This window comes from Alternaria metachromatica, assembly GCF_023757995.1.
Source record: "Alternaria metachromatica strain BMP 0045 chromosome Unknown scaffold_12, whole genome shotgun sequence".
NCBI lineage: Eukaryota > Fungi > Ascomycota > Dothideomycetes > Pleosporales > Pleosporaceae > Alternaria > Alternaria metachromatica.
In genome coordinates, this window is record NW_026055503.1 from 347,177 (window position 1) to 373,007 (window position 25,831).

Genomic DNA, 25,831 nt, shown 5'->3' on the forward strand with positions numbered 1-25,831 from the left:
TTACATGTCTGTCAATATGAGGTCTAATAGAGATATTGAAGAGGACGACCGCTATTATAGATATTATGTGAACCGTTGTGATCTAAACGATTCATGCTTGACTCAATCCTGCCTAATTCTACCTCCAGCTAGTCCGCCAGCTTAAAGCTTCGCCTTCTCCATCCTCGAAGCCGGATGTCTCTCGTCAATTCTCGGCAGCTTATCACTCCACGTCCTCCCATTCCTCATAAACACCCTCCTCCAATCCGTCGGATTCAGTGGCGCCTGATCCCACCTCCTGCCCCTCTTTGCGCTGACCTTTGCTCGCTTCTCCTCCGCGATACCACTGGCAGCCGCGACCTTCTTTCCTCTCTCCGCACCAAAGTTGCTTGGAATCGCTTGACTGAACTCCTTCGCACTAACCTCCAGTAGCGCTTCGGTATCAGCTTTGATCCGGTCTGCAAGAAGACGAATAGATGACTCAGCGCAGTGAGCGGCGGCGCGGCGTTGCCAATATTCCAGGAAACGATATCCGTGGCCGATCATGCCGCACATCGCGCCTGCTGAATGGAGGAAGTGGCCGTTGCCGAAGGAATCGCCTGCTACGATACCATTAGTGGCCACGCGGGCGTCAGCACCAATGCGCTCAACGAGGCTAAAGGGTTTGGGGCCGTAGACCATGGCGACTCGGCGGAGCTCGTCTGGCGAGATTTCCAGGACGAGAGAGGCTTGCGAGATGTAGTAATCGTAAAGGAGGAGTTGATAGGCTGCAAAGTATTCGGCGGAGTCTTTGCTGGTCTCGGCACCGACAAGACCGCGCTCAACTGGACATAGCGAGACAAACTCAGGTACCTCGACAATGAGCCAGGAGACCCTTGGGTCGCCTTCGTGACCCACAGCGATCTGCCGCACCCATGATTCATTGCCATGCTTATCAAATTCGGAAGCGATACGACGGCGCAAACGTCCGTCAACGAGGATGTTGAACTGACCAGCGACAAAGTCCGCTTGGGCTACTTTGGCACCTTGACCGTCACCATGATCTACCTGTACGTCGTGTTGCTGGAAGCCTAGTTGCTCTGCTTCACGGCAGTTGATGCCTGTGGCGACGCTGAACAGCTCTGGAACCCCAAGATCGATAAAGTCGCTACCTGGAGTGCGGATTCGTTGGAGGTCGTTGTGGTATTGAACTTCGGTAACTTCTTCGATCCGAATTTGGACACGGCCACACGGAAGATGGACTAGACCACTTCCGTCTTGTACTACGCGATGTTTTGTGAAGAGGCGGCATCTGGGCGTCTTGCTAGCGTTGAGATCAATCTTTTCGAGCGCCTCAAGATAGCGGCGGAGAAGAAGCTGGATGGAGAATGCCGCAGCTTGCCATGTCGAAGGTCCGTCGAGGACTTCTCGCATATCGGTACGGATTTTGGTCGGGCACGGGTGCTCCGGGATAGTGGGCGGAGGCACAGTGGTGACAGTGCGATGTGGCTTGCCATTCTTCCAGCGGTCGTCGATGTACTCAATGTTATGGATTTCGCCGACCATGTGGAGTTCCTTCTCGTATCCCTCGATGATAGCTCCGGGTATGATGTCCCTAGACTCGGTCATGGGATGGTAGAACAAATCTGCCAGACTGAGCAGTGTTCCATCCAGTCTTTTCGGCAGGTTATCCAGTCCGTAGCGATCCAACATCATCTTGTCGATAAGGCCCAGCTGATGGTACATGTCTTCACGAATGTTCCAGTGCACTCCTAGAAATGGGTCGCCGCGAAGTTCAACACCGACGGCACGGCGGCCCATAGCTATAGCCCACAGCATCGCCAGCATGTTTGCGCCTCCAAGGCCGATGGCAACGAAATCGGCATCTTTGACTCCGGATAGCGTGGTTGAGCGACTGCCGCCTGGAACTTTGGTGTTCTGGGTCCTTTCTTGAGCCAGATACTTGTTCGTTGAGTAAAGATTGCTGTTAGTGGGAGCCATTGGGGCTAGAATGAAGTTCAAGTCAAATTGACAAGTGGGAACAAGACGGGTACAGCACTTCTTCAAGGGACCTGAAAACCAGCATCCCCGCTGAACCATTCCATGCGGGACGGGGCGTTTACGTTGCAGAGGTGACTTACCGTTCTGGTACATCTGCCCCGTCAAGGCCCTGGATGCCTACCATGCTGAGTCTAGGTTCCCCACAGTTGCTAACTCAAGAGGAACTAATACAGTTCGCATCTTACCCGTGAGATAGGCGGCGTGGGGCGGCACGCTGCCACGTCTCGATTATTGGCGCGACGAAATATGTGCCCCTACAAGCGTGAATCCTGCCATGCGTGTCCTGCACGTTGTGTGGTAGTTTCGGTGCGACGGGCCTTTCATAAAGTAACCCATGAAGACCGTTGTGGCATTCCCGTCGGAGCTGTTATGGAAGCAACTACATTTGGTATGTAGTATCGATAGTAAGAATCCAATCGCTTCTGGCTGAAAACATGTGCGGATCCTACAAGTGACAACCAGGTTCCTGCACGACTGTGACGGTGGTTTTTGAACTCCTCCACGAGCGCACGACGATAGGGTAGCGTGATCTAGAAGCGGGATATCATGAGCTTTGTGCTAACGATGCATGAAGCACAGCCGGAGTAAAACCTTCTTTCCCCCTCACAAGTCGGGCTGAGCAAGGCGATATATTTGTGACAGGCGCCGCATTCAGGTGGGTATGTTGCTCAAGGCCTGCCACGCCATCTAGAGTGGAGCCTTACATCCATGGATGCAGTAAGCGACGCATGCAGCAATCAATGCACCGTGAAGGCGGGGAGTCTGCCGAGGCCAGGAACGATCGAGGGTGCCATCGCGGAAGGGATTTTGTCGATTCGGAAACGGATGTGACAGCGAGCTGTACACAGTATACGGCCGCAACTTGTTCGGGCAGCTGGTCGCGAGGGGACGAAGGACTGAGGGTGGCCGGGAGCGACAGAACGGACATGTGCCACGCTTGGCGCTAAAACACGCGTCCGAAGCGCGGAACGCGCTCTTCCAAGGTTAGCTCGATGGACCCGGCATCGACTGCGACCCCACAACCGAGGTTTAGCTCTTACAATCGCGCGCCTCGTGTACAACCAGTCGCAACTATGCGTCGCGATGCTTGATAGCGGATTCGACATGTGCACTCCTCATCTCCCACGTGGGACACGTCACGCGAAGTCGCCACTACTACGCATCCCTTCTACCGTCGGACGTGTTCAGTCTCTCAGCAACCGCTTAGCATATCATGTGCTCCAACATGCGGCCTGACAACGCCTGGCTAAGCACGAGAACCAGAGGCTATCGCCATTCCGAACGAGGCCTTATTTCGGTCTTGTTCCGTGGTCAACTATGATACATAGATGACTACCCACTCGAGATCAAACGATCTGGACGGTACGAACGCGCACCAGAATGAAGGGTAGCAAAGCTACAGAGTAATCCCGACGACGCATAGCAGACGCAATGTCGAGGTCTCGATTCAAGCTTTACAGTCATCGACTTCCGAAAGTTTTCCGCCATGAATCTGTTGCAACAGATCAGCATCGCGCTCCTCGACCGACGCGTATAATCCCGACCGTCGTCCACGACACACCAAGCTTACCACGCGCCCAACCCTCCACAACTTCGCTGTTATGCCCTCCACGCTACGAGTACAGTCTTGCAGCACGCTGCTATTTCGCCGAATGCACCCTCAGCATGGGCAATACCGCGCCCTTTCTCTTGGGCGATGCGGATATAGGTGGACTTAGCAATTAGGAAGCTAGGGATACATGGGGAGGGTACGTTTAAGACTATGCACGGCTCAGAGTGTACAAGCGTTCCTGGAGAGAGAATTTGTCTCGATCTATGAGCGCATGTGTAGACGGCATCCATCTCCCGAAGCAACTACCAACGTCAAGGTCTGCTTTTCCCGGCCAGTAGGGACAACAGGGTCATCCTTCGGAACCGTCATGGAAGGGAAAATTTGTACCAACCTCGCTACGGTATATCCCGCCTCCAGCAGGGCAAACTCTTGACCCAGGCAAACTCGTGGCCCGCCATTGAAGGGAAGATACCCGTACCCCACATCTCGCAACAGTGATCCATCCTCCCACCTCTCAGGGCGGAACTCGAGTGCATCTTCGCCGTAGATGTCTGTACGTCGATGCATAGCGTACACACAGTAACCGACAGCCTCGCCTTTTCGGACCAATATCGGCGATTTGCCATCTGGACCTCCTCCAACAGGAAGTGTCGTTGTCCTGAGTGCTGCACGAGAGTTGACCGGCACGGATGGGTAGAGGCGAAGTACCTCCTTCAGAACGAGATCAAGATATCTCATCTTCTTCAAATCCACCCGACTTGGTTGAGGCGCATGCTGTCCGAGGCCTACTACTGTCTCTATTTCCGAACGTAGCCTTTCCAAAACCTTAGGGTGACGGACTAGCAAGCGCAAGGTCCAGGTGAGGCAGCATGCAGTTGTGTCTCTGCCCGCCAGTAAAACGTTAAGACACTGGTCGCGAAGTTCCTTCTTGTTCCTAGTCTCTTGGATGAGCGCGTCGATAAACACATAATGCTTCTTGTCCTCGGCTTCTACTTTATCGGGTTCCGTAGTCTCCGCATTGTCCAGTGCTCTCTGAATCGCGTCGTCAACGAAGCGGTGAGAAGTCTTGCAAGCTTGCCAGAACTCGGGAGTACTCGCAAGCCAGTACAAGTCTCCCAGCCTGCCACGATGCGACAAGTAATCCTGGCCCAGATTAAAGGCTGCCGCAAACTCAGACGCTTGTCCAGCAATGTCGCTGCTTTGCAAAGAGCTCAATGTTTTGCCGAAAAGCAGGAACGTCGTCGTGTCGAAAGTCAAGCGAAAGAATAACGGTTGGAGATCAACAACGCTGTCGGGGCGAATTCGATCGATGAGGCTTTCGACCGACTCTTTCATCTCCTCGAAGTTCTGGTAGCGATTGGAAGTGAAATGGGGACGGAGTAACGCCCGCGAGTGTCTCCATGCTGCACCGTCTTGAGTAAAAATCCCGCATCCCAGCAATGGATCAAAATGCTTGGGTCGGAGCCCAAGACTGAAGTCTGCCACAAACGTCAATACCAGCGGTCATCCTAACCATTCAACTTTGACAAACCTTCAAACTGGGCAGAGAGTATTTCTTCAATGTTGCGTGGTTCAACCGTGTTGATACCGCGAGCTCCAACTATGCAGTGTCAACGCCGCGGGTTTCGTTGTGTCTTGTGGACTTACGCAACTGCTGCTCATGCGTCGGACCGCTAGAGTCTACTACGTCTAAGAAAAACTGTAAAATGGTCTGCGCCCTTGCATGTTGCCCCGCCTTGAGCAGCAGGTCCAAGCCTTGTGGCCATTTTGCTGCCCACCTCCGCGGTGCTTTGCAACCCATCTGCGCGGCATATCGGTCTTCTTCCTGGTGATTGTCAGCAGCATCATCTTTCATTTTATCAACCACGCCTACCTCGCGCTGCATTTGGCGCTTCCAGACCTTATGAACCAGCAGGCTGCAGACGACTAGGCACAGTAACATGCTTATAGTCGTCATGTTACTCAGCTCGATGAAGGTGATCAAAAATTGATTGACTATGAGCGTTGTAACTACGGAGCCGATACGACGCTTTTGCGACAATAATCTTGCCCGCAGGTTAAACCCTAGAAGTCTCAAACACCGAGTATCTAGGCAAACGCGGGGCGCTTTGTCCAATAAGTCAGCCAGTGGAAAGGCAGTGATATAACCAACACTAGTGTGTTGGTCAAAGCTTGGGTCGTGCCGTACTCCTTACCGCGATAACTGTGTTGGGGCGGGCACCGGCGACCGGATGTGTATGCTGCTGATAAAATGAAGCAGAGCAGAATGAGGCAGAGAGAGAGAAGAAGAAGAAAACGTCGCGCAGGATGCACCCGTCGCCGCTTTATATCGAACCACTGGAATTCCATTGAAAATAAACTGTCGGGCTCCTATAACGAACAACAACTACACGCGTCACATTTCTACTGGAGTTTGGTAAGCGCCGATGCGTCCCTCGAGGAAAGGATCTGGCAATGCCGGTCAAATATGTCATACATCGGCATTTTGTTCGACGTGCGATTGAGCTTTTCTCCTCTTGCTCAAAGGTTCGACAAACATATCCCCAAGTTTATACTCCAACTCTTCTTTCCTGAGAACTCGGAGGTGACCGGCAATATCACTACCCATTTCATCACCCGACGATACCGGGCCTAACCGCCTCTGCGATCTCTCAAACTCCGCTTTCGCTTTCTTCCTCAAAGTCTCGTAACCTGGTCGCTTTTCCGGGTTGATCTGGAGACAGTCGATCACCAGTTGGTGCAAGGCATTGGAATACATCGCATCGTAACCTGGGATGTCCGTCGATGTGAACGTATCTCCTTCTGCAAATTGGAATGAAGCTTTGATGCTGTTCTCGCATATCTGATCCGACGTTTCTCTTCCAAGCGTAGTATGCATCAGTTTCCAGATGACCATCCCAAGCGACCAAATATCTGTCTTAGCATTGACGGAATGATGATGCGCGACCTCTACGGTGATCTCTGGAGCTTGAAATCCTTTCGTGCCCCAGTCTTTCCTACCCTCTAAAGCATCTGTGCTTGGTGAGATCGTCTTGACGACATCGTAGTCAGCAAGGAGAGTCTTTGGGTACGCTAGGTAGGGTTCTTTAGCGGTACTGAGAAAGATGTTCGCTGGCTTGACATCCAAGTGCACCATGCTGCTTGTAAATTTCTTCCTTGGCTTGTTCCCACCTCGCTTTCTTTTCTTCGTCTTCTCTCCCTCATTTCCGACTTCTGGGCCATTGTCTGCTCTTTTCGCCGCTATGTCCTCGTCGAGCGTCTCTCCGCACAACCCCGTGTTCAGGGTACATATGGCGTCAGCCAGCGCATTAAAGACCATCCAGATGAACTGCTCAGGTATTTGCTTGTCCAAATTCTCTTCCTGGTAATAAACATTGAGAAGTTCGCTCAGATCTCCGTGCTCGGCGTAATCAGAGTACAAGCGATAATTTAGCGTACCTTCTTGTTGAGAGGCTGCCTCGATGTGATGGCAATGATCACAAAGCTCCAATTGTTGACTGATGTTGTACTCATCTTCGACGAAATCCACCATTTTCTGCGAGCCACAACGTATCTTCTTACATACCTTCCGCTAACTGATGTCAGTACTATTTAGCGAAGTAGGGGTTGATGAAGATACTAACTTTCAATATTCTACCCGTTTCATCGCATAGCACGTACAAGCATACCACTGTGCGCATCTCTCTGGACCCACTAAATCTAGTACGAGAGTCCATCAGTGTCTTGCACCATTGCCATGCTTGCGTTGCGTGGTCATGTGGTTCGTCGCGGCCTCGTTTTCTTGTATGAGGAGGTGCTGCTCTACTAGTATCTGCTTCGGTAAGACCAACCCTTGCTATTGCGATCTCGGTATCACTAGGCTCGTAAGCAGACGTTTCTGTCTCATTCGATGCTTCCGGGTTGACAGCCTCAGCAGTTGTCGCTACGCCATGCAAAGGGTCTTCTATGTTGGGAACATTATCTTCTGGGGCTCCGGGTTCTGCCTGTATACGACCTCCATTGATCGCTTCTTGGGGATCGTTTCTAGACGACTCTTCTCCTCCGCTCTCGATTCCGCGATCTGACGCATGGTTGATCGCCCCAGATGTGGCGCGGTTGATGTATACCTGTTGCGCCGTGGATGTCGTCTTATTCCATATCCGTGAAAGCACACCAGCCCCTTCAATCCGGCCATCATACTCCGTTAGAAATAGCAAGTACCCACGCCGCACGTCATCGTTGGGTAGCGCATTAAACAGGTTGAGGTATCTCTGCGACGGCCCTCCAGGTAAGGTTGGTGGAGCTGCCATGTATGTCGTCAAATGTTGTATTGCGCGGGAACGAAGATGGTACTCCCGTTGTCACCAGAATGCAGAAATGCCTCTTGTAGTATTTAGGCAGATAGCGATAGTTTTGCGTTGATAAAGAGCTGAACAAAGGTCCTGTTCTTCTTTCTTTGTGGTGTATTTGCGGACATGCTGACATCTTGAGCTTTTGTTAGGTAGACACACCCTGCGAAGCTGGAGCATACTAGGCCGTTTGGATAGACCAAATTGATGACACTTTGTGTATTTGAAGTCCGTTTCAAAGACGTCCCCGCGATAGATGGTCGGTCTTGGCGGCGTGCATATAGGTAAAGCTATCGAGCTGGTAGAATCTCTGTGTGCAACTCTTACTTGTTATACGTCAATCACGCCGCCGATCCGCAGCCATTCGTCTTCATATCAGGGGAAAATCGAATCTAAATCAGTCTCCAAGTCGTCTTGGGTTGACGTGTGCTGCATCGGTCTCCTCGTATACCGATCGCACCTGGGTCTTAACTTAGCGAAGACTGCCTTGCGGTCAGAATTTCTTCCTTTCCACATAGTAAATAACAAGCTACCTAAGTCTGATTATCAAATCATCTATGATGACGTAATAATCACAGTCGACATGGAAGGCACCTTCCTCAGGTTTGAGCTCTGCTCCCAACACGGCAAGCGCCTCTCACCTCCAATTCTCCTACGCTAATCACTCTCCGTCTTCTGGCTACACTTCTGAATATTGGGAAGCGAGACACGAAAGTTATCTTCGTCAATCAGTGCGAGCGCAACGTTGCCGCGCGGTATTGTCAACGTCGCTCTTTCCATTCGACAAAGATCTCGGTCCAGCCCCATCACTCTTACCCTCCACACCCAGTCATGGCGCAAGAGCAGATGAAGAACACGCGACAGCGACCTCTATCAGGCCCAGTAATGCCTTCGCAACACCGACCATTCGTCGGACCTACCCCAAACATGTTGCCGTCCAAATTTCCAGCCAGGTCCGAACGAAATGCAACGGGCGGCCAGGCCTTCCTGCCTCCCATGGCACCACCTCACTGGCCTTCTTTTCCGCATCTCAATCATCCATTCGAAAATTCATATCCTGATCTCACAGCCCGACGCCGACAACACCCACTTCCATTCAGCATGTCGCGCAACGAGCATAACGTCGACCTCAACACTGGCGCAAAAAGAACCGATCTAAAACCACCAGCAACACCAATGCAAGGCAGCGGTTGTACAAGTCCCGCTGATCAGCGCCATGACTCTCTGACTAAGGGAGACACTATTCACGTCTCGCCCGCACCGCTTCCGACGGGCTGGAACGGTAGTCGTATTCCATCGAACAACGTTCCGAGGAAGGCGCCGCTGGCAGCTCGCTCTCCAGATGACATCTCACCATTCATAGCGAGAAAGATACCGCCAACGAAGCAACAGAGATCCACGAGTCAACCAAAGGCAACTCCCGGCCCCTCACAAGGCAACCGAGTACGCCAGCAGAAGTCCTTCAATACGCCGCCGTTGGGCACCCCTAAGAGAGGACGACCGCGACTAGACGATGGAGTTCAGGATAACAACACAGCTGGTGGGCTGAACAGCCAGGGAGATCCTCACATCGGTCAAAAGGCCAGCACGCAGCCTCCCATCGGTCTGTTCGCGCCTCCGCAGGTATCGTCCGCGATTCCACCGAAACCCATGAGACGATGCCCGAGGTATGACTACGTCGTACCTTTGGAGTTGGTAGCCACACAAAAAGCCCTTGGTAACTGCTCATCGCTCAAAGCTCTAGGGAACAATCGCTGATAACATTGCTTCTAGGCCCAGACAACTGGAACGAATATGTGTACGTCATGGAGCAGCTCTGGACCGAAGAAATCACCTTTGACGAGTTTGGCGCGCGCACGCAACGGATATTCCAAGTGTTCGATGAGGGCATTCGGAGGAGGTTGAACAATACTGTGGCGATGAAGATGATCGTGCCACGGCTAGAGGAAGAGCGGAAGAGAGGTCAGTCGACTAAGGGTACGGAAGACGTCTAGGATAAGCTCTACAAGGGTCATCGGGCCCGCGCATCATGGTGAGGTCATGGACATCGGACTGTGGGAGTCATGCATGCAAGATGCTAGAAAAGTTCAAGGCTATTCTAGAAGTACTCGGTGGTGCGCGCGTAGACGATCAATTCCAAGTATTCGCGGCATGGCATTCAAAGAGATGATGACCTCCGCCTTCGCTTGTGTCCATCCTTGTACGCTTGCTTCTTCCTCAGTCTTTCCAACCATAAATCGTCCTCACAACGCTTGCCGCCTAGCAGCTGCTCATATGTTCCGTTCTCCGCCCAAAGACGGTCCAAGCCCAGGTATATACAGAGCAAGTCGCCGTTTGGTACTGTGTAGTTGATCTCGTCGCGGACCTGCTGCGTCACTCCTTCAAGTTTCAGAAGAGACTCTCGAATCGCCGTGGCACTGATTGTGGAACACGCCGAGGGAGAAGGAGGATTGGCGTTCCGATTGCTAGGAATGAAGATGATGTGCCCAGGTTTGCGGGTCAAGCGTGTCCACTGAAGCGTGTTCTTGGTGGAGTGACATCGGGCTAAGATAGTCGCGAGCGGATGCTTTGACGCATTCATGTCTGGTGGTACATACGTTAGCAACAAGGTACGGCCGAAAGACACCAGAGAGAAGACTTACCGAGCGAGGACGACCCATTCTTCTGCACACCCTCGGGGAGGACCTTACGCATCTTTGCACAGGGCCAGCAAGGCCAGCAATCTGGGATTTGCTCCTCTTTCTCTGTCCATTCTGGACTTTCGCTCTTCATCGTTTTCCACTTGTCACAGCCTTTCAGTTGCAACAGTTCACCACCATCGTCAGGCACAAAGTCCATGGGTCGTGTGACATCACTACAGATGCAAGTATTGTCATCCCCTCCCCACAGTCCCTCGACACTAGTCTTCTGACTGATGTAATCACCTCCGTACATTACGAGAAAGGATAGCTTGAAGCCATCCGCCTTTGCTAAACGCTTGATAGTGGCCATAAATAGGTCCAGCTTGTCGTCGTCATGCGATGGGAATACCCACGCGAATCTTCCTAGGACACCGTCTTTCCAAAGCTGGCGGCGCTGGTAGTGCGAGAGTATAAACGCCTTACCCTTGTTGTTCGTAACATGCTCTTTGTGAGCTAGTAAGTTGTCTTTAAGAGCGAAGATCATAACTGCTATGGTGTTCGCGTCCATGTTGAGATAGGCGTGCCAGAGGAGCGCGGTGTGACCTACATGTGGTGGATTGAAAGAACCGGGGTATATTATGATTTGGTTCTCGTGGTCGCGTTGGAGCTCTGGTCCTGGCGATTTGGTGAAGATGCGTGATGAGGAGTCGGGAAATCCTTGTATGTTTTCGTATGCGTGGCGGATGTAGTCTTCTAGATACTTTGTCTGTACGCCATCGGAGCCTATGGCACCAGCAGATGAATGTGCCTGGATGATCGCATTAGCGAAGGAAGGCTGGAGATTGCTCTTGCTTGGTTGAGGGTTCGCCATTCTCAACCTACTGAGTAGAAGGCGCGGTTGCTCTTGAAACAAAAGCCCTACACTGGAAGGCGCTCATAGTGAGAGCTCTTAAGATCCGTGCATTGCCGCACATAGTGCTGTAAGTATTCACTGACGATGTTGGTGGTAACACTCGTGAAGCAGCCTCCGGTACTATCCTGTGTTGCAATAGCCGACGTTATGTATGCCTTACCATGAGAACAGTGTCTAAGGCTCCGAGTCATATGTTGACAGGAATCTCATACTTGGGAGACGATACCCTGCTTGAGTGTTCGAGATTCGCGGAGTCTGATGGATACAAGGACTTGTTGACAATGCCACATAACGACCAGGAGTTACGATGCACACCATGATCCGGACTGTTGGTCGAACTCGATCCTCGGGTTACGGTCAACAGAAGTACTGTTGTTGTTTTTCTATCCAGCGGCCTTGTAATCAACTAAAATTACATGTGTTATGCCCTCCGTTTGCGCATATTCCTACATCAGCCGTTTCCTACTACCACCAGGACGGGCAAAGAGCGGGCTTAAGGGTAGTACCAGTCGGCGCGCGGCTTATTGAAGTGTTCGTTCTCGATCCCGCACCGCATGGCCGAGGTCTGGAGCATGCAGATAGAGCTTTGGGAAGGCGACAGTTTGAAAGACTGCATTTAGAGCATTGTCGGTCATGTCCGAAATCGATAACGCAGCGTTGCGGCTAGCGGGAACTAGTAGGGCATCGGAGTAACTTTCGATGAGGCTCGAGTGTGATTAGTGAAAAAATGCTGCTTAGTTGTCCAAAGTGGGCAATCCGGAGGCTGTGGAGTATGACGGCTCCATGGTGTGGGGTATCGGACGATGTCTAGCGTTGCAATAGACCGAGGCCCACTTCCACGAGAGCCTCATGGGTTCGAGACACGAAGTGCATATCGCGCCTATATAGTGCGAGGATGGTTAACAGACGCTGGAAAAACTAGCGATATGTGAATATGTGTGATTATATGCGCTAAGAAAAGGTCGGGAAAATGAGTTCACCATTTGCGACCCTGTGCCGCAGCCGGTAGCGGCGGGTTGCTTCTGCTTGCAGGACGGTACCTGGTCCCTCTGTTTGCGGTAAAAGCACCGGCATGCTCGTCGGCTGCGCATCTCATATTCTTTGTCTTGCGCGTGCGCATGTCCAGTGCAACACAGGCACGTGAGCGATGTTTCCGTGGTCTGTGTGTCGACCCGCTGAAACCTGGAGAGGCCTGGAGAAAATTTTGGAGTAGTCTCCACAAGAACGTGTCGCTACGAATGAGACGTAAGCCCACAATTCTGACAGTTGGGCCGGGCTCGATGTCGTCCCAAGCTTTGGCGAGGGCTTGGATTGTTGGGACAAGGAGACTCAAGGTGCCCAAGACATCGCCGCGCGTACGCTATCGAGTTCGCTGGTCTCGTCGAGGCTTGCCACCGACGTCGTCCATTGGTTGAGGCGACAATGCGATGGACTTCCTACATTTTCTGGACTTGTCGAACACCTCTCCAGATAGATTGCAGTCGTGATCCTGGCGGAGATTGGGATGGGCTGACACTTATGAGAAGGAAACAACGGGAAGGACCTTTGGCGGCAGTACAATGGCGCCTTGCTCCCTGCCTCGGTGGTCGCGCCAACATGTGCCGGTATGCAGGCGGCTGGCGGGAAGGGCAATATGGGCGCCGATCGGAGCTGGGCAGCGTCAGCTTAACAAGCCGCACACCTCGATCGCACCAAGCACATGCAACGTGAAGCCTTGCACTGATCACGGGGACACCACGAGTACGGGATACCTGCCGCGCTACTGTGACGGCGATTGCGCCTCGTGCGCCGTGCGACGCAAGATACACCGGTAAACATGTAAGGGTGAGCTGACAGCGCCCTTCACCAACCTCCAGCATAGAGCGGCTGGCGTGACGGTTGCTCGGAAGACAGCCGAGCAATGTAACGCGGTGGCTTGAGCTAGCTGAATCACATGGGGTCGAGAATGCGGAGGGTGAGGTCATAGACGTCGGCCTGCGCGAAGCTTTGGGGTGACGGCCAAGCCCCAGGCCTTAAGCGTGGCTAAGATAGCCGCAGCACGCTTGGGGAGGCTTACTCCATGGGGAGAGATGAAGTGGGGATCCTCATGAACGATAGCGCTAGCGCGTGAAACCCCCTCCTCCAAGGCTGTTTCTCAATGGCTGACGCGAGCCAGGATCCCGGGGTGCTCGACCGCCGCGACGGTGGTGCCAGTGAAAGAGAATCTGGAAAACCCCAGGTGCCTGTCGGAAACCTCTTACGGCTGGCGTGCGCCGTTGAGGCTCCACTTTTAGGCCTCCCTCTCACTCCGAACTCCCCCAGGTATAAGATCGACTGCTCATCTCCCCCGCCATTTCTCTCTACCTCCACTCCACTGCTCTCCGCAACTCCTTGCACTTTGTCTTACTAACGTCGGAGCCTGCGAGACATCCACTCCACCATGGACGCAAAGGACACTGGCGTCAGCCACATTCCTGACAAGGAAGTAGCCTACTCTGCTGAGAAGGAAGCTGCCTACGACCCGGCCAACGAGAAGGAGCCTCACTACACGCCCACCGCAGAGCACATCGCTGATACAGGCGCCCGCCGCGAATCTGTCGCCCACAACATCATCGAGAACCCTCTAACCCGTCAGTCAAAGGCCGAGTGCGTCAGCGCTGCTGAGCGATGGGCTGCCACCCATGGCTTGGATGAGCACGCCGCCCTCTTCGGAAAGGCCGCCCTTATCGCGCGCGATCCTGAGCGCTTCGAGATGCTCACCGACCTTACTCAGGAAGAGCGCGATGCTCTCATCTACGAGCGCGACCACAAGTGGTTCGGTCCCACCATGATGTGGTACTCGATTGGTCTGTGTGCCATCGGAGCCGCCACTCAGGGCTGGGACCAGACTGGATCCAACGGAGCCAACTTGTCCTTCCCTGAGGAATTCGGTCTTCTCGGATCCGACAGGGGCGAATGGATCATCGGACTTATCAACTCCATCATCTTCTTGACTGCTGGTCTCATCGGCGCTTTCATCGTCGACCCCCTCAACAAGTACCTCGGTCGTCGTGGAGAAATCTTCGTCACCGCTATCTGCCTGACTGCCACCCCCATCGGTTCCGCTTGTGCGCAATCATGGCAAGGGCTCTTTGCTGCGCGCTTCATCATGGGAATTGGAATCGGTGCAAAGAACGCCACTGTCCCGATTTACTCTGCTGAGATTGCGCCTCACCGAATTCGCGGTGCCTTGGTCATGTTCTGGCAGTTGTGGGTTGTCATTGGTAAGTTGTATTATCCGTGTTGTCGACGATATGTTATTAACTCCTATTCACAGGTATCTTCCTCGGTTTCTGCGCCAATGTCATCGTCAAGGATACCGGAGCTATCTCATGGCGTCTACAACTCGGTTCTGCTTTCATCCCATCCTTTATCCTCATGGTTGGCATCTTCTTTTGCCCAGAGTAAGTGAAATTCATCACGCTCAATCATGTCAAGCATATACTAACAAACACTCTTAGGTCTCCTCGTTGGTTGATGAAGCATGGCCACATTGCCAAAGGCTACCGATCAATGGCCAGACTGCGCGCACACCCCATCATTGCTGCTCGCGACTACTACTACTCATACGTCATCTATGAGACTGAGCTAGCTGTTGCACGTGGAGCTGGCTACTTCGACCGCATGTGGGACTGCTTCCGCGTGCCTCGAATTAGGCGTGCCAATTACGGTGCTTCCACTGTCATGATTGCCCAGCAGATGTGTGGTATCAACATTATCTCATTCTACAGCTCGACCATTTTCACCCAGGTCGGCTTTACCGATGACCAGGCTTTATACGCCTCTCTGGGTTACGGAGCTCTTCAGGTCGTCTCTACGATTCCTACTCTGTTCCTCATCGACACCAAGGGAAGAAGGACCCTCTGCATGTGGGCAAGTACTTCCCGACCTTTGCGCAACTGACCTTGTACTGACTGTGTGCTAGACCTTCCCCTTCATGTGCATCTTCCTACTGGCTGGCGGCTTATCCCTTCTTAACGACAGTGGTAGTCAAGCCGCTCAACTCGGACCGATCGTCTTGTTCATCTACCTCTTCACGATCATGTACTCGCTCGGAGAAGGACCAGTTGCGTTCCAGTACTCTGCCGAGGTTTTCCCTACCATCCAGCGTGAGCAGGGCATGGCTTGGGCTGTCTGCATCAACAACACCTTCGCCGGAATCTTGTCCCTCACCTTCCCTCGCATGGTTTCGGTCATGACGCAGACAGGCGCCTTTGGATTCTACGCTGGTCTCAATCTAATCGCCTGGTTCATGATCTTCTGTTTCGTCCGCGAGACCAAGCAGCTTACGCTTGAAGAATTGGACCAGGTCTTCAGTGTGCCCACCAAGCAATACCTCCACTACGAGATCACCCAGTCGGTGCCTTACTTCATCAACAAGACGGTCCTCCGCCGAAATGTGCCCAAGCCCCCTCCGATTATCGAGAAAGGCTACGCTACTGGCGCTGTCCCGACTGCGTAGATTCATATCCAAACCAGCCAGATGATTTGAAGTTCCGCTTCTACAGGACGCAGGATTATGTAATGCATTCGTTAGTGTAAATAGCACGCGAAGCTCTCTGAGCAAATAATGAATACCCCAGTGTGAGTTGCTCACACGCTTGACTTGATTTAATGTGTAATGTTCCCGTATGATTGAGTCTATGTGTGCTTGATCGAGTTCCATTCCGGAGTATAGCCTAATTGTTCGATGGAACGCGATGCACTCCCTAATACATCATGATCTGTTCCACGTAGACGGTTCGCCTCAAGTAGTCTGCTTGTCACACCCGAACATCGCTATACGCTAGAGATAGCTCCTCCCGTGCATGTCTACCGAAAGTGGGGCCTCACATGGGAAGCTTCAGCATTGGCCACCCCTGCCGATCTTAGCTAGTGCGGAGAGACGGATCTCGCGACTTGTCACCTCTGCAACTTCTCGTACACCATCCATGCTCCATTCGCGACCTTGGGATCTAGATTATCGGCTGTCATCATGTCTCTCATCGGTTTCAGAGCTCACACGGTATCGCAGACCGAGCGGGTGTTGGGTGGAAGAAACGTTATGACGATCGGATGACACCTTGGAATGGAAGGACCAACCGGTGATTGATCGTTCACAAACGCACTATCAGCCTTGCAGTTCTGCTTCATACCTAGAAGACGTGATGCGACAGAGCGGACATACTCCTTCTCGTCAGCCATCATCTTCACTAACTCACGCTGCAATCGTTGGCCCAAGCTCAGACTCCAGCTACAACAAAGACGATGAACAAGGTCTTGTTCCTCGCGATAGGCAACAAAGCTACAAAGGTACGCGAGCGATACCGGAGGCTCGATGTTATACAGTCCCCCACGGCATGGTCGCGGTCACAACCAGGGGCCTATATGCCGAGAGAAACGGAAACCTTGGATCCAGTGTTACACTTCACACCCGACAACGTGTTACGAGAAGTACTATTATGACGGTACCCGAGCGATAGAGTCACGACGCACGGCTTCCCGCCGTGCACGATCACATGGCACCACGTACGAAGAGCAGTTGGTGGGCATGGCATATCAACGTGGGCTTGACTCCTCGAGAGTCGAACGCGGGCTGACTGGTGGCTATAAGCGTCGACTGTGAGTCTTCGGGGGTGACTGGGAGGAAATGTGAGTCAACAAGGAGTATATAAGTTGGGGAAGTATCTACTGAAGTTCGCACTTCGACACCGAGCAGCGACAGCACAACGAAGATTTTGACAACTTTACGGAATCTTGAATTCACTAAAAACACATCACACCCATACCGATCCACGATAGTCTACAACTCAATTATGACTTGGACGCCGACGTGGACATCTGAAGAGGAGAATGAGCTCAAAGAATTGTTCAAGCGCAGCGAAGGACGCGAGGCTAAATTGAAGGAGTTGGTCACGCCGGATTCTCGAAAATGGAACTGGCCAGAAGAGGCCTTGAATATCGTAAAGGAAGCACGGAAAGACAGCACTGATCATTACAAGCTGGTCACAAGAGACCTGTTGAAGTTGTATACCTGGCCGAGCGAAGAAATGACAAGACCCGATATCTTTATCGATGGCGAAGAGAATTTTAAGATGTTCGACCGCAAGGAGACGTGGGTTGAGGACGAGGGCTTTTTCCTGTTTAAAACCGACTATACATTCTCTGACCGCTGGGACAAGGAGAGCATGGAGGTAACGATACTCGTTCCACAAGAGATGAAGCAGGGACACGAAGCTCCTGTGATGTGGCTGTTCCATGGCGGCGGCTACGTGAGTAGCTTTACGGGCATGGCACACCCCACAAGATGCTGATAAAACACTAGTGCACAGGAGCTGCCGACTTTTACCCCTGGTATTCCAAGACCGCCATTGCCAAAGCCAAGAAACGAGGCGCCATCATCATTGCGCCAGACTACCCACTTGCACCCGAAGCAAATTACGAGGACATCGTGAAAAGCATGCGCGACTTCCTCGACTGGTACAAAGAAGACGGCTGCTTCGAGCCCCGTTACACAGAGTGGACGAAGTGGCTATACAGTAGAACTCCGGGGCAAAAGTATAGCATCGACAAGGATCGCGTATATGTGGAAGGTGAGAGCGCTGGTGGTCAGGCTGCGGTCACTGCGATGTGGCTCAACGCGACGAAGGGTGGACCTAACCTGCCCATCAAGGTAGCGCTTCTCCGCTACCCTATGATTGCGCATTACAAGCGGGATTGGGACAAGTCTGCCGATAAGAAGGAGAATAAGGGGAAGAATCAATACATGGGACAATGGTTCACTGAAACAGAAGTCAAGGAACGCGCAAAGGACGTTGGCGCTGTAATCAGAGAGCTCGAGAAGAGGGGCGTTGTGCCAACTTGCTCGGAGCGTTGGCCTTCACAGGGTATGGCCTTCGCTTTCATACTCTCCATGGCTCAGACTTGGAAAGACCTTCTTCGACGCAAGCATGGCGACTGTTCTTTGGCCGACCCAACAAATACCAATTATATGGATGGCCTAGAGCGCGCAAAGCATACCTCCAAAGATGTTGAGCCTGACTTCCTTCCCCCAATTCACATCTTCCACGGATGGGACGATCCGAACTGCGACGTCAAGGATACTATAAAGTTCCGCGATACGCTGAGAGACTCAGAACTCTACGGCGATCGTTTCAAGGAGGATAATATGCTCTTTATGAGTATCGTGAAGTCTTTGCAGACGAGGCCGACATGGAACTCCGAGACGGAGAAGGTAGACCGCGGACCCAGCGAGAAAGTGGGTCATGGTTTCGACTATTGGCTTGATGAAGATAAAGAGCAGTTTTTGAAGGATGCCTATACTTGGGTTTGCAAACGGTGGGATGCTAAGCCGTGAGATGATTGCGGGGCAAGTTGTTGCTGAGCAGATACATACTAGGTCTTGATACTCCAACACTCATTAATACAGTCATGAAGTCGGCATTGATCATATTCTCCATTTTGTGATTTGGTAGCATTTTCTACGTATGATCCCCCCCTAGATCTTGATCAAGAGGGCGCTATAGCTCCTGTAGACACCGAACATGTTCGAATAGGCCGATCTCTTACTTGCTTGGTGTCTAGATCCACCAATAACCCATGAATGAATGAAAGCCAGTCCTTTCACCAATGCCCTCATCCTTTCGCACTAACCATACAAAGTGCCCTTGGTACGCTCACTAAACTGCGTCTCGTTATGGAGATGCTGGGTAACATCCATAGTAGTAGTGATATGCTCACGACTAAGCTTCTCCTCCTTGCGACTAGCCAACAACCTAGCAATCTTGAGGATATTCTTAATCTGCCGTCCATTCAGATCCATACGCGCCAGCTCCGTAAGTTCAGCCTTGGAAATAGTATGTTCCTGCGACGACGAATCGAGGAAATTCTTCCAGACCGTCTTGCGGGAGTCGATGGTGAGACCGGGGTAGTCGAGCGAGATGTGGATGCGGGATTGGAAGGCTGGGTCGAAGGTCTGGACGCGGTTGGTCGTGAGGAACATGGTGCCTTCGTAGTACTCTAGAACGCGAAGGAAGATAGAGACGAGTTTGTTGCGCTCGAGCTCGTGGAGAGAGCGCTGCTCCAAGAAGACGTCGGCTTCGTCGAGGAGGAGGACCGCGTTCCAGCGGCTGCACATTTCGAGGATGTCTTGCAACTTGGTCTCTACTTTCCTAGGATCGAAGCCAAGATCGCCGGCGCTCATCATGTAGAGAGGCACCTTCATTTCTTCGGCGACTGACTCGCTAGTGAGAGTCTTACCCACGCCGGGTGGGCCGCAGAGTAGAATAATCATGCCTTTGCCTTTACCTTCGATCACGTCGTCAAACGTATCGCGGAACTTTCGCTGAGACTCTGTAAAACCCAGGATTAGTTCCTTCTGGTTCTTAGGGAGGACCAGTCTATCGAAGGCGTCGTCTTGCCATTCAATGTCTTTAACACAGTTTACGAAAAAGTTCAGCCAAAGCTTGTTCTTCAGGCTGTAACCACGAAGTAGAGGTGTGCAGATAAGCTTTTGTTCAGTTGTCAAAGGAACGTGTTTGGCTGCATCGTCCTCGTCGGCAAATGCGCCATCCAATGGCATGCCACTGTCGTCTTCGTCTTCGAACTCATCCTGGCACTCGTCAATTTCTTCCTCGTCGTACTGCCCCGGAATAGGAGGGACTGGTGGCGGGCTAGGATCCTTCTGGTTCAGTGGCGTTACAAAGACCGAATGAGTGGGGTCGAAACGGTTCCAGCCGTAGGTATCGATGATTATCCGACCCTTCACGTTGTACTTGTCTTTGTTCCCGAATCCACCCTGCCTCCATGCAACACCTTGGTATGCTCTATAGTTCGGACCAGCGAGAGTTTCTGCTTTGGCACCCCGTTCAATGAGGCGAGTGCGGATAGCTTCGCCCTCGGGATGGAACTCGATGGGGTAGACACGCAGATTGGTGATGGCGCGTGTACCGGTATAGGCGGCGATGGAGAGGTTGATCTTGTTGGAACCGAATTTGGCGCCATCCCAATCGACATACTTGCACGTCAGCCAAAAGCAGGGTGCACCCTTGCAATCCTGTCCATAACGCGTCTCGACCAAAATCATGGCCGTCTCTTGACCGTCCTGTCGAGCGAAAACAGTCGCTCCAGGTTGATACAGCGTCCAAAGATGTTCGTATGTCATAACCTTCTTGTTCTTCATGTCCTGGGAGGTATCAATCATGCTCTTGAATTCCTTGGTGAGAATGTCTTGGAGCAACTCAGCGTGGGCTTTGGTCGTGCGCTTATCCTCTGTCTCGTCGCCAAGCTTGGCAATATCGTCCTGCAACTCAGTCCATCGATGAATCAGTGGCTCAAACTTGCCCTGGAACTCGAGACGGTTGAGGCCGACGGTGACACCAGGGTAGTTCTTCAGTACACCAGCGAGCAGCTTCTTCAGCAGCGGGCTCTGAACGACAATCGAGTGAACAGACAATACCCGTCGGGGATCGTTATAAACCTTGACGTTTCGTACGAGCAACGCCCACTTTGCGGTCTCGTCGTTCTCGACTGCTTCTCCAAGGTCTTCGGGGATCTCCTCTTGCCACTGAAAGCGGCCTTTCTTATCTTCCTTTCCGGAGTACAGGTGCTTTAGACCGTTCTTCATTCCTGGTTTGTAGAGCTCCTTGTCCTCGGCCTTGTCTTCCGGAATGTCCTCATCGGTGGCGCCATTTTCAGCCTGCTTTCGACCTTTACCGTTGACAAGAACGTGCTTGACACCATTGGTTTTGGTCTTTGACTTGCTCTTTGCGGCTGGCTTATCCTCTTCGGATGATGAAGAGGAGACCGATGGGGAGCGAGCCTCGCGCTTAGCTCTATTGCGTTGCTCCAGGGCCATGAGCTGGCGCAAGTAGGCCAACTGCTCAGCGCGCGCGTCCTCTTCAGTGGGCGAGTCGCACATGACGAGTGCTGTTGGGACGGACTGAACTGAGGCGACGGATGTCCTTCGAGATCGGCTTGCTTGAGGTACTGTAATGGTATGCTGAGTGGGTGGGGGGAGTAAAGGCTTTGAGTGGGTTGAGGAAAAAGTGAGAGCGTAGTGCTGTAAGAGAGCCTGGGAGCCGTGCTAGTCGAGCGGAGCTGAGGCTTCGTTTCACCGTATTATCGAAGCAGTTGAACGATAAAGGAAGTCCCGGTTCACTCCGATTATTCAAGTAAGAGATGACCGTAAAGGAAGAAGGTGAGTGAACTGAAATTCACACAAAAAGTACTTCGCAAGGCTATATGTAGACAGCCAAGAAAACCGGTCAGCCTTTCCTGTTGCCTGGTCGTGCGGCGATATCGTAGAACGTCTGCCTGCTGCGGGTCTGGTAGCGAAAGCCCTTGCAGAAGGGCTGCGAAGTTGTCGATTTCAACTACTGTGAGCGGCTTTCACACAGATCTTTACTTACCTGAGTACTGAAAGGGCTATGCGTTGGCAACGCCGTCGGGTCACACAAGGCGTCAGCGGTGGCGTCACTGCAGCTCTTGGATGCCACCAAAGCGAGGAGACGTGTTGCACAGCCTCACCCAAGTCCCTCTCTGCCTTCACCATATTCGAGCCACGCTTGCGATGCATCATGTCCACTATTGCTGATAGCGAACGCGATGACGCGACTCCCCCTCTGGATCGCGGTGTCTGTACGTATGCTCGGTTGTGTGAGAGACGGCGGCTTGGACCGACAAGCTGATGCATGCGATGGCACTGTCGCGACAGAAATGGGGAGCCGAATGCAGAGATGAGATGAGATGGAATGGAGTACTTGGTTGTCTGCGCGTAGCTGGACGCGTCGCGAGGCTGGCAAGGGATGAAGTGTGGCGGTGCGCTACCCCGCGACCGGCGTCGGCGTTTGAGCCCCACGCGATTCTTTTTCATCCCTCCCATGCGCTGGTCCAATATTTTTTGCGCGACGACATAACAAGACATCACGTCAAGCCCCAGGCGCTCTGTAGTCCAATATGACTACTCACATCAAGATCCCCTGCTCGTCCGCCAACATCGGCCCCGGCTTTGACGTCATTGGCCTTGCGCTCAACCTCTATCTCGAACTCGAGGTCACAGTCACCAAGAAGGAGAAATCAGAGCACTCGCTCAACTGCAAAATAACTTATGAAGGCGTAGGCGCCGAAGATGTCCCGCTCAGCGCGCAAGACAACCTCATCACGCGAACCGCCGTATACGTGCTCCGCTGCCATGGCGTTCGCGACTTCCCTTCGGAAACACACGTCCACGTCAAGAACCCAATACCACTGGGACGCGGACTGGGCTCTTCGGCTGCAGCCATTGTAGGAGGTGTATATCTGGCGAATGAGGTCGGAAACCTTGGGCTATCGAGAGCGCGCATGCTCGACTACTGCCTGATGGAAGAGCGTCACCCAGACAACGTCGCAGCAGCGCTATATGGAGGCTTTGTCGGCACATACCTCAACGAACTGTCGCCCGAAGACACCGAGCGCCTCGAAATTCCCCTCAGCGAAGTCCTCCCGCAACCTGCAGGTGGTGTAGACACGGGTCTGCGGCCACCCGAGCCTCCCCTCAACATCGGACACTACACCAAGTTTGCTTGGTCGCCCGCTATCAAGTGCATATGCGTCATCCCACAATTTGAGGTCTCGACGGCCAAGGCGCGTGCGGTACTGCCTGAGTCGTATTCGCGCAAAGACGCCATCTTCAACATGCAGCGACTGGCTGTCCTGACCACCGCACTCGGTCAAGCCACACCAGACCCCGACATGATCTACACAGCTATGCAAGACAAGCTCCACCAACCCTACCGTCGCGGCCTCATCCCCGGTCTTACCGAGATCCTCCAATCCGTTACCCCACAATCACATCCCGGCCTGCTGGGCATCTGTCTCTCAGGCGCCGGCCCGACCATCCTCGCACTCGCGACCGAGAACTTCGACAAGATCGCGGAACATCTGCTGCAAGAGTTCAAGAAGGAAGGCATAACATGCGACTGGAAGCTCCTTGAGCCGGCCGAGGAGGGCACCACTGTGACACGCCCTTCCAGCACCTCACAGCCAGCTGGCGAGGCGCTGACATACGCATCATCGGGTGTGAGCATCGACGCGGGCAACCAGCTCGTGAAGCAGATCAAGGCGTTGACGGCTAGCACAAAACGCCCTGGAGCCGATGGCAAGATCGGTGGATTTGGTGGGCTGCTCGACCTGCAAGCAGCTGGCTACACCGAGGCACCCATACTCGTGGGCGCTATCGACGGTATCGGCACAAAGGTCAAGATTGCGTTCGAGATGGGCAAGCACGACACTGTCGGTATCGATCTCGTCGCCATGAACGTCAACGATCTTGTCGTACAAGGCGCTGAGCCTCTGATGTTCCTCGACTACTACGCTTGCAGCAAGCTTGATGTAGAAGGCGCTGCCAAGTTTGTCGAGGGCGTCGCGAATGGCTGCCGGCAGTCTGCATGTGCCCTTGTTGGTGGAGAGACGGCAGAGATGCCCGGTATCTACCAGGCAGGCGAATATGATGCAGGTGGTGCAGCAATCGGTGCGATCAAGCAGGGCGCAACGATCCTACCAGACACAGCGTCCATGGCCGAGGGTGACGTACTCATCGGTCTGGCCTCAAGTGGAGTCCACTCCAACGGTTTCTCTCTCGTCAGAAGAATTGTCGAGACACAAGGCATCTCTTACTCAGACGCATGCCCATGGAGCTCAGGCGAAAACCTCGGAACGGCACTCCTGACACCAACTAAGATCTACGTCAAACCGCTACTAGCTGCAACCCGGCGGGGCCTGATCAAGGGTATGGCCCACATAACGGGCGGCGGCCTGCTAGAGAACATTCCTCGCATGTTGCCAAAGACCCTGACCGCGGAGCTCGATGCAAAGAGCTGGCCGCTTCTGGACGTGTTCAAATGGCTCAAGAAGGCAGGTCGCCTGGATAACACGGAACTAGCGAGGACATTCAACACGGGTCTCGGCATGGTGCTCGTTGTTAGCCAAGAGAACGTCAGGACTACCATGGACCGATTGCAAGAGTATGGCGAGAAGGTCTATGTTGTTGGTAGTCTGAAGAAGCGGACAGACGAGGAGTGCATTGTGAACAACATGGACGTTTGGGGTTAGTTAGTCTTATTCTGGTAGTTCATGCACACATGTAGTGGAGAGGATTACGACATGTAAGCAGCATGTATTGAGGACAGTTAGTCTGGGCCATCGGGAGCCTCCGCGGTTGCAGCGGCATATCAAACAATATATACCCACCTTTTATCGAGCTTCTAGAGCATGTCCAATCCACCTGAGATGCTACTACCATGGTTCTTCCGACAGACACGCGTCTGCTGCCTCAGAGTCGCTTTGTCGAGACTAAGATATCTTGTGACGAAACGCTGGTCAACCACGGTTCTAGAGAGAAACTTGACGGTCGCGTTATGCATTCGATATACACGTCACACACGCTCTAAACGCTTTATCTATAATACAAATATTTATACATTCTATTATTTATTATCTATCTAATATTATATTCTTAGCACTATTCTTTAAGTAGTCTTATATATTTATTTATATTAGCACTTATATATTATATAATCTACTGCGCTAGAGGCAGCAGCGCTAAGAACCCAAGCCTTAGCCTGCCTAACGCCTACACCTCTAAACGTAGAATTTTAACTCTTTTTAAAATACGTCTTTTTATGTACTAGTAATAGACTTTACTCTTTTTAAACTAGCTTGCTATAGAATTATTAGTTTACTAATAAATATATTATATAAAGTAAGTATATAGTTTATTCTTATCTATTATTTAATATTACTAAAAAAAGATACTTAATATATAAAAGCTAACTTCTCTAAAGTAGACTAGTATATAAAGAGTATTATTCTTATTAGTAGCTTATATACTATTATCTACTTATTTTAAATAAAAGCTTAAGCTACTAGTATAAGTTCTAAGTAAATATTAGTAAAACTTATATAAAATATAGTAAGTACTTATCTTATTAAGTATTTATATAGTAAGTATATATCTTTAAGTATAGTAGATTAAACTTACAACTTCTATCTAATTAGGCCTAGCGCTAATTAAGTAAAAAATATTAAATATTTACTTACTTCTATATATAGACTTATATATAGAATCTTATATATTAAACCTACTATATTGTACCTCTACACTATTCTACGTTACTCTATACCTAGAATATAGACACCTATATTCTCTCTACTACTATAACTTTGTAATAAGTAATTATAACCTTCTAACTTATAAAGCTTATTAAATAAGTAAGTCTATAGTGTTACTAACACTATTTTGTAATTAGAAGTAAGTCTAACACTTAAGTAATAATTAGCAACGCTATCTACTATAATCTAGAATATAAGAATATAGAAGTAGAGTAACTAATAGGTACTACTAGAAGCTTTTTATTAGAGTACT

The 25,831-nt window shown here is 51.7% G+C and overlaps 9 protein-coding genes across 9 annotated transcripts; 4 read left to right on the plus strand and 5 right to left on the minus strand.

The window, feature by feature from the left end:
• Positions 1-141: 141 nt before the first annotated feature.
• On the minus strand, positions 142-1,959 carry J4E83_005877 (uncharacterized protein; the record flags this gene model as incomplete). The annotated part of the gene is made up of 1 exon (XM_049332793.1): positions 142-1,959. The coding sequence occupies one exon, from the start codon at positions 1,957-1,959 to the stop codon at positions 142-144; it is 1,818 nt and encodes a 605-aa protein (XP_049188035.1).
• A 1,873-nt stretch (positions 1,960-3,832) lies between these two features.
• J4E83_005878 (uncharacterized protein) lies at positions 3,833-4,906 on the minus strand (the record flags this gene model as incomplete). Its single annotated transcript, XM_049332794.1, has 1 exon — positions 3,833-4,906. One exon carries the CDS (start codon positions 4,904-4,906, stop codon positions 3,833-3,835), a length of 1,074 nt encoding a protein of 357 aa, XP_049188036.1.
• Positions 4,907-6,041: 1,135 nt separating this feature from the next.
• J4E83_005879 (uncharacterized protein) lies at positions 6,042-7,103 on the minus strand (the record flags this gene model as incomplete). The annotated part of the gene is made up of 1 exon (XM_049332795.1): positions 6,042-7,103. The coding sequence occupies one exon, from the start codon at positions 7,101-7,103 to the stop codon at positions 6,042-6,044; it is 1,062 nt and encodes a 353-aa protein (XP_049188037.1).
• A 1,972-nt stretch (positions 7,104-9,075) lies between these two features.
• On the plus strand, positions 9,076-9,893 carry J4E83_005880 (uncharacterized protein; the record flags this gene model as incomplete). Its single annotated transcript, XM_049332796.1, has 2 exons — positions 9,076-9,616; positions 9,673-9,893. The coding sequence occupies 2 exons, from the start codon at positions 9,076-9,078 to the stop codon at positions 9,891-9,893; spliced, it is 762 nt and encodes a 253-aa protein (XP_049188038.1).
• A 164-nt stretch (positions 9,894-10,057) lies between these two features.
• J4E83_005881 (uncharacterized protein) lies at positions 10,058-11,391 on the minus strand (the record flags this gene model as incomplete). The annotated part of the gene is made up of 2 exons (XM_049332797.1): positions 10,058-10,482; positions 10,542-11,391. The coding sequence occupies 2 exons, from the start codon at positions 11,389-11,391 to the stop codon at positions 10,058-10,060; spliced, it is 1,275 nt and encodes a 424-aa protein (XP_049188039.1).
• A 2,461-nt stretch (positions 11,392-13,852) lies between these two features.
• On the plus strand, positions 13,853-15,913 carry J4E83_005882 (uncharacterized protein; the record flags this gene model as incomplete). Its single annotated transcript, XM_049332798.1, has 4 exons — positions 13,853-14,675; positions 14,729-14,855; positions 14,913-15,324; positions 15,377-15,913. 4 exons carry the CDS (start codon positions 13,853-13,855, stop codon positions 15,911-15,913), a joined length of 1,899 nt encoding a protein of 632 aa, XP_049188040.1.
• Positions 15,914-17,246: 1,333 nt separating this feature from the next.
• On the plus strand, positions 17,247-18,787 carry J4E83_005883 (uncharacterized protein; the record flags this gene model as incomplete). The annotated part of the gene is made up of 2 exons (XM_049332799.1): positions 17,247-17,702; positions 17,756-18,787. The coding sequence occupies 2 exons, from the start codon at positions 17,247-17,249 to the stop codon at positions 18,785-18,787; spliced, it is 1,488 nt and encodes a 495-aa protein (XP_049188041.1).
• Positions 18,788-19,078: 291 nt separating this feature from the next.
• On the minus strand, positions 19,079-21,349 carry J4E83_005884 (uncharacterized protein; the record flags this gene model as incomplete). Its single annotated transcript, XM_049332800.1, has 1 exon — positions 19,079-21,349. The coding sequence occupies one exon, from the start codon at positions 21,347-21,349 to the stop codon at positions 19,079-19,081; it is 2,271 nt and encodes a 756-aa protein (XP_049188042.1).
• Positions 21,350-22,386: 1,037 nt separating this feature from the next.
• On the plus strand, positions 22,387-24,519 carry J4E83_005885 (uncharacterized protein; the record flags this gene model as incomplete). The annotated part of the gene is made up of 1 exon (XM_049332801.1): positions 22,387-24,519. One exon carries the CDS (start codon positions 22,387-22,389, stop codon positions 24,517-24,519), a length of 2,133 nt encoding a protein of 710 aa, XP_049188043.1.
• Between the last annotated feature and the right edge of the window lie 1,312 nt (positions 24,520-25,831).